The sequence below is a fragment of the Alligator sinensis genome, unplaced genomic scaffold (assembly GCF_000455745.1).
Source record: "Alligator sinensis unplaced genomic scaffold, ASM45574v1 scaffold137_1, whole genome shotgun sequence".
Classification (NCBI taxonomy): Eukaryota; Metazoa; Chordata; order Crocodylia; family Alligatoridae; genus Alligator; species Alligator sinensis.
Window position 1 is genome coordinate 1,078,733 of NW_005842545.1, and position 7,408 is coordinate 1,086,140.

Genomic DNA, 7,408 nt, shown 5'->3' on the forward strand with positions numbered 1-7,408 from the left:
CTTTCCCTCCACCCTCCCTGCAGGGGTGACGACACTGGGCACGGTGACAGGGACAGTGTCGACCAGCCTAGCAGGAGCAGGTGGACACAGTGCCAATGCCTCGCTGGCCACACCCATAACTACACTGGGCACCATCGCCACGCTCAGCAGCCAGGTGCTCAACCCTGCTGCCATCACTGTTTCAGCTGCCCAGACCACTATGGCACCTGCTGCAGGCCTAGCCACGCCCACCATCACCATGCAGGTGAGTGACAGCTCCAGGTGCAGGCACTAGCCACACTTGTATCATGGTGTCCAGATGAGTGACAGGGCCAGGCTGCACCCCTGCTCCAAGCTCTGACAGCATTGGGCCCTGCCCACACCCAGCTTCCACCATCTCCATAGGTGTGAAGTGCTAAGCCCTGACTACCTCTAAGCACTGTGCTGCCATGGCCATGAGAATGAGTGACAGCTGGTGCACACTCCCACCCAGTCCCCACCATCAGCATCAGGGTGTAATAGCACCAGGCCCCGTCCCTATATCATGTCCACCCTCACTAGGCAGATGAGTGACAATGCCAGGCCCCACTCCCACCCTCTCCAGGCAGTTGTGACAGTGTCAGGCCCTACCTCCCCTCATTAGGCAGGTGAGTGACAGCATGAGGCCCTACCCCTTTCCCCTGCGGTATGCTGACCCCAATCCAGGGCCAAGGGGAGGGCATAGGGCTGTCTTGGGGGCAGGGCCATGCGAGTCCCTGATTCTACCTTCTCCTATCCCCCCCACAGCCTGTGTCACAGCCCACCCAGGTGACGCTGATCACGACACCCAGTGGTGTGGAGGCACAGCCTGTCCATGATCTGCCTGTGTCCATCCTGGCCTCACCTACAGCTGAGCAGCCAGCAGCTGCTGTGAGTCTGGCGGAACCAAGCCCCAGTGACCCCAGCCCAGGCACTGTGACCCTGGTGTGCTCAAACCCACCCTGCGAGACGCATGAGACGGGCACCACGCCCACAGCCACCACAGTGCTGAGTGCTGGAGCCCGGCCCTGCGCCAACCCCCCATGTGAGACGCATGAGACAGGCACCACGCCCACGCCCACAGCTGCCAACCCACCCTGCCACACTCGCCACACCAGCGCCACGGGCACCACCATGACAGCCATTGCTGGCAGCAGCACCGGGCAGCACTTGGGTGCCAACCCTCCGTGTGAGATGCACAAGACCAGCCTCACCAACATAGCCACAGCAGCCACCAATGAGCAATTGTGCACCAACCCCCCGTTCGAAACAGGCAGTATCAACACAGCCACAATGGCCACAGCTGGGCGATTATGTACCAACCCCCCGTATAAGGTGCATGAGTCTGACACCCCCAGCATGGCCATGACTGCCACGGCTGGGCAGCGATTGTGCTTCAACCCCCCATGTGAGACGGGCGTCACCAGTACAGCCATGGTTGGGCAGCGCTTGTGCAGCAATCCCCCGTGCGAGATGCATGAGACGGGAACCACTAGCACAGCCCCAACAGCCACAGCTGGGCAGCGATTGTTTTCCAACCCCCCATGTGAGACAGGCACCATCAACACAGCCATGGCCAGGCAACGGTTGTGCACCAACCCGCCCTGCGAGATGCACGAGACAGGCACCACCAACACGGCTACAACAGCTACAGCTGGGCAGAGATTGTGCTCCAAACCTCCATGTGAGACGCACGAGACGGGTACCACCAACACGGCCACAACGGCCCGGTCACATATGGGCCGGGGGCCGGGGGTGCCACCCACTCCCCCATGCCACACGCAGCAGACCAGTTCCACAGGTACCACTATGTCAGTGCGAGCAGGGGAGGGACAGCAATCGCGTGCTGGGTGGCTGGCTCAAGCCCCACCCCCTCGCACAGCCCCGACCCCTCCCACAGTGCCTGAGAGCCAACCTCACCCAACCCCAGACACTCATGTACTGCCGTGGGCATGTGGAGACCCCCCATGTGAAACCCATAAAACAGGTACCACCAACACGGCCACAGTGGCCATGGCTGGGCAGCGAGCGTGCACAAGTCCCAAATGCGAGACACATGAGAGGGGCACCACCAACACAGCCACAACGGCTGTGGCTGGACAGTACTTGTGCTCCAGTTCCTCGTGTGAAACAAGTAGTACTAACGTGGCTATGAGAGCAACAGCCAGGCAGCAAGCGTGCACAAAACCCCCATGTGAGATGCATGAGACCAGTGCGACCCATACAGCTGTGACAGTCACAGCCAGCCAACGACTGTGCTCCAATCCCCCATGCGAGACGCATGAGACTGGCACCACCAGCACAGCCACGACGGCCACTGCTGGACAGCGACTGTGCTCCAATCCCCCATGTGAGATGCATGAGACCGGCACCACCAGCACAACCACAACAGCCACAGCTGGGCAACGATTATGCTCTAATCCCCGATCCGAAACAGGAGCCACCACAACTCTGGCTGGACAGCGCTTGTGCTCCAACCCACCATGTGAGATGCATGAGACGGGCACCACCAATACAGCCACTACTGCCACGGCCAACATGGGAGGGGGGCATGGGCAGGGGCAAGAGCCAGATGGTGCCACAGACCCATGTGACCCGCAGCCTGCAGGCACTGCAACGCCAGCTGAGGCAGCTGCCACCCACCCCCTGGGGGAGCCCCCAGCTGCCGCCACTGCCCCCCCCAGCTCCCTCCACACCTGCTCCAACCCACCCTGCGAGACCCATGAGACAGGCACCACCCACACGGCCACCACTGTGACTGCCAGGGGTGTGTGGCTGCTGGGGGGGGGGGGGTTGGAAATCTTCCAGTTGTGGGGGAAGCCAGGCGGGGGGCCTTATCCCGATGGGGGTGGAGGCTGGAGCAGCATCTTCTAAGCTGCTAAGCTTGGTCCCAGAGCTGTGCTGGGGCAGTGTGGGGGGGTTCTCTAGTGGGTATTGCTGGGGGCAGGAGAAGAGTAGGAGCAGGAGCTTTGATCTTGGATAGGGAGCTGGGGTTCTCTAGGGGATGCCAGGCCTGATCTGGTGGGAGGGGAGGGGGCCCAGGTGAGTCTTCCACCAGGTGCTGAGCTCTGCTGGGTGGGGGAGTAGGGGTCCAGTCCTGAGTAGGGGAGAGCAGGAGTATTTTCCAGTTGGGGCCAGGGGCTTTAGTTCTGGGTGTGGGGGAGGGGCTAGGGTGGAATCCTTTAGAGCAGAGTCACCAACCAGTGGATCTGGATCCACTGGTAGATCTCTGAGCCTCTTGGAGTCTTTTTGAGGCTGGGGGGCTGTGTGCCTGTGTGCATGCATGCACATGCCCCAGCCCAACAGGTCAGTCCATGGGGAGGGGAGGGGCAGGGACTAGATCGAAGCCCCCATGGTGAGGGATAGTGTCGTAGAAGCAGGGGTAAGTTTAATGGGATCCTGGCTGGGTGGGATTTGCCTGCTGGAGAGGCATGCCCCCAAATAATTTTTTTTCCTGTGCTTTGATCTGCACCCCCGCTTCCCTTACCACAGACTGCTGGGGGGGTGGGGATGGCAGTGGCTCACAGTAGATCTTAGGTTGCTTTTGAATGCCAAAGGTGATCTACTTTAAAAGATTAAGCTATGGGGGTAGGGCAGGAGGTGGATCCTGGCTTGGGGAGGGAAGGGGATGGGGGAGGTGTTTTAAATAGGTGCCTCAGCACCTGCTGGTGGTAGCTGGGAGATGGTCCTAGGGAGGGAGGTGTAGGGGGCAGGCTCGGGCTGCTAGAGGGTCCTTTAACACCCCCCCCTTTAACCCTTCAATGTTTCTCCTAACCCCGCAGACCAGCCACCTGCTGCCAACGGGCAGGGAGAACCAGAGACCACACAGGCTGAAGGCAGTGCTGCAGCTCCCAGCAGCAGCGCCAGCCCTGGGCCCAGCTTGGCCCAGCCTCGTGCTGTCACCACTGTCACCCAGTCCACACCTGCACCTGGCCCTGCCGTCCCAGTGAGTCTTCTTGCCAAGGGTAGCAGGGAGGGGCCTAGGACCCTTGGCAGACACTAATCTCCATCTCCTTTATTTCAGACCATCTCATCGCTGACAGAGCCACCAGCTGAGGACGAGCCTGAGGCAGCACCTGCGGCCGAGCCGCCAGTGCCCCCTGGCCCCGAGCCAGCCTCCTCTGAGCCCCCTGAACAACTGCAGCTAGCAGAGGAGCCCCCAGCATCCCCCACACCACCTGCTGTGCATGAGCTGCCGCCTCCTGAGCTAGCCCCCACTGTCCCTGAGGAGCCACCGTTGCCAGCCACTGGCCCCATCCCAGACCCAGTGGCTGTGGTGGTGATGCCGGAGGGTCCTACTAGTGGCCCTCCAGCACCCCAACCTGAGGTGGAGCCCCTGGGCCTGCCCCAGGAGCTGATGGCTGAAGGGCAGGCGGGTGCTGCTACCACCCTTATGGTGACAGGGCTGACACCTGAGGAGCTGGCTGTGACAGCAGCGGCTGAGGCAGCTGCCCAGGCCGCAGCCACTGAAGAGGCCCAGGCCCTGGCCATTCAGGCTGTGCTGCAGGCTGCCCAGCAGGCTGTCATGGGTGAGTAGTGTCCTTTGTCAGCCACCATAAAGCTAATTGCCCCATTCCATCCTGCTGTGGTGGGGAGGGTCTCCACAAGGCCTGTGATTTGTTCTCTCCCAGCCACCATCTCTCCCCAAATAACCGAAGGGCTGCGTCCCTTAGTCACTGTACACCCACCACCACCCCAGAAAGCTTATGTCCCCTTCCAGCCACGTATGATCCCCCCCATACCCCAGAGTAGCTGCATGTCTTCTCCCAGCCCCTGTCCCTGCTAACGGCACCTCTTTGTCACCCCCAGGAGCCGGGGAGCCACTGGATGCAGCAGAAGCGGGCACAGGGCCAGCCGAGCTGGGGGCGCTGGGGGCTGAGGGGCCGGAGGGGCCTCCTGCCACCATCCCTATAGTGCTGACACAGCAGGAGTTGGCAGCATTAGTACAGCAGCAGCAGCAGCTGCAGGAGGCACAGGCAGTGGCAGCTGCATCCCAGGCACAGCATGGCACTGCCCTGCACCTGCCTACTGAGGCACTGGCACCTGCTGACAGCCTCAATGACCCAGCCAGTGAGAGCAATGGGCTGGCTGAACTGCCAGGCCCTGCTGGACCCCCCCCTGGCCTGCCCCCCCCACCCCCTGACAGTGAGTGTCTGCGGGACCTGGGGGCAGGAGGAGCCAGGTTGTCTGGGTTCTGACAGCAGGGGGAGCCAGGAGAATACCTTTTTTCAGAGAGAAGGGGTTGGGGGAGCCTGGGTACCTGGGTTTGGAGAGCAAGGGGGAGCCAAGAGAGCCTCAGCATTGGTGAGCTGAGAACAGGGCGTCTGGACTCCTGGGTTCTGAGGCAGGGGTGGTCTGGACATCAAGGAGCTGAGAGTTTCGGGCAGGGGCTCAGATCCTTGGGTTCTCAAAAGCAAAGGGAAGTCTGGACACCTGGGCTCTGAGAGCAGGAAGAGGGGGAGCCCAGGCACCTGGGTTCTGTACTTAGGAGTTAGGAGTAAAAGGTTTGGAGCATGGATGCCTGGGTTTGGAGAGCAAGGGGGACCCTTTATGTCTGGGTGGGGACCTGGGAGGTGAAATCCAGCCTCCCTGCTGACCTACTTACACCCTTCCCCCCCCCACAGGCCTAGCACCCTCCAGCACATTCGTGGCACCACAGCCTGTAGTGGGCCCCAGCCCAGCCAAGCTGCAGGCAGCTGCTGCTCTGGCTGAGGTGGCCAATGGCATTGAGCCTGCCCCTGTGGTGAGTCCTGGAGAGCAGGGGATGGGACAGTCCTCACAGAGCTGGGGAGGTTGGGATAGAAGTTAGGGGGACCTCCTATAGTGCACATGGGGGGTGGAAGTTGGGTGAGCCCTGTGGTAATCATGAATGGGGGGATTGGCAGTTTGGGGGTCCTATGGTGTGCTCATGGCCCCCTCTCTCCCCCAGAAGCCAGACCCATCCGTGCCGCCCCCCAAGGCGCTGGTGAAGAAGGAGAACCAGTGGTTTGATGTGGGCGTGGTCAAGGGGACAAACATGATGGTGACACACTACTTCCTGCCCCCTGATGATGCACCTCCCACAGATGTGAGTGCAGCAAACCCTCCCCTATCTGCTTCCTGTGTCTGCGCTGTCCTGACCCCCTCATGCACTTGCTCCTCAAGGACACACCCTTGCTCATACGACTTCGGGCTGAGGAACCTTCTCCCTCAGTTTCCCTTCTGCCCACATGCTCTGAACCCCTTCTGTTGCCTGACAACTTACCCCCGGCTAACATGAGTGAGGGCCTGTGCACCCCCACTCCCTTCCCCACCTGCTTCTAGCTCCTCTATCCATTCTGAACCCCTTCTGCAAACTGGCTGCCACCCAAAGCCACAGCCCTGCTGTGAATTCCATATGCCTCCCCACCACCACCCCAATCCCTTTCTTCACCTGCTTCCTGCTCAGCACTCCCCTATTCTTTCCTATTTCCTGTTGCTGTACAGCTTGCCCCATGCCAGCGTACATGCCTAGGCTTTTTCCTGCCCCCCGTGCACCCTCACTCCCTTCTGCAAGCTCCCATTGATACAAATGACCTGCACAGTCCCAAATCCTTCTATCCACATCCTGCTCACTGTGCATTCCCAAACTTCTTCTCTTCTCCCCCCCCCGCTTCCTGTACCCCCTTCTCCCCACAGGATGACTCTGGCACAATCCCTGATTACTCACAGCTGAAAAAACAGGAGCTGCAGCCAGGCACAGCGTATAAGTTCCGTGTGGCTGGGATCAATGCTTGTGGCCGGGGACCCTTCTCGGAGATCTCAGCCTTCAAGACCTGCCTTCCTGGCTTTCCTGGCGCCCCCTGTGCCATCAAGATCAGCAAGGTGTGTGTGTGCCTGTCCCATCCCACCCCCCCACGCACACGGGAAGGACAGGCAGATATGCGCAGTGACTGCCCTTGGAGGTCCTGGGAAGAGAAGTGGGCGCAGGCCTGGCAGCACCAGACACTGAGGGTGGGGGCCCACTGGGTCCTGTGTGTCTGTGTCTCAATGGCCTAGAATCCTATGTGCATGTCTAGGCCTACGCCCCAAGGCGTGGGGGGAGGGTTGCTGGGCTGTGTGTGTGTGCACACGCACACATGAACAACTAGTGTCCCGTGGCTGGGGGGGCACAGTGGCAGCCAGCGGGGATCACGGACTGCCCACAGATGCCGCTGGCGCTGTCAGTGGCTGGGTGGCAAGCGGCAACTGCCTGCAGGTGCCACTGTCAGCAGCACCTTTTTGTAGGGGGTGCATCGCCACACTCGGCGGGTGCATGTGCACCTGTGTACACCCCCTACACATCACGCCTGTGTGTGGGTGAGAACCGTGGGGGGGGAGGGCATGTGCGTGCGTGTACGTGGGGTGGGCGGGTGCCGGGGCCCGGGTGTATGTGCGGTGCGGGGGGCAGGGC

The 7,408-nt window shown here is 61.2% G+C and overlaps 1 protein-coding gene across 1 annotated transcript in view; it reads left to right on the forward strand.

The window, feature by feature from the left end:
- LOC102375077 (host cell factor 1) overlaps positions 1 to 7,151 on the forward strand; it is a 22,300-nt gene extending 15,149 nt beyond the window's left edge. Inside the window, exons 16-23 of the mRNA XM_025213674.1 lie at positions 24 to 244; positions 766 to 2,764; positions 3,753 to 3,943; positions 4,022 to 4,526; positions 4,807 to 5,142; positions 5,622 to 5,740; positions 5,927 to 6,064; positions 6,655 to 7,151. Coding sequence (XP_025069459.1) covers positions 24 to 244; positions 766 to 2,764; positions 3,753 to 3,943; positions 4,022 to 4,526; positions 4,807 to 5,142; positions 5,622 to 5,740; positions 5,927 to 6,064; positions 6,655 to 7,014 — 3,869 coding nt within the window. The 3' untranslated portion in view covers positions 7,015 to 7,151. The remainder of the gene's footprint in view (positions 1 to 23; positions 245 to 765; positions 2,765 to 3,752; positions 3,944 to 4,021; positions 4,527 to 4,806; positions 5,143 to 5,621; positions 5,741 to 5,926; positions 6,065 to 6,654) is intronic.
- The last annotated feature ends 257 nt before the right edge of the window (positions 7,152 to 7,408 follow it).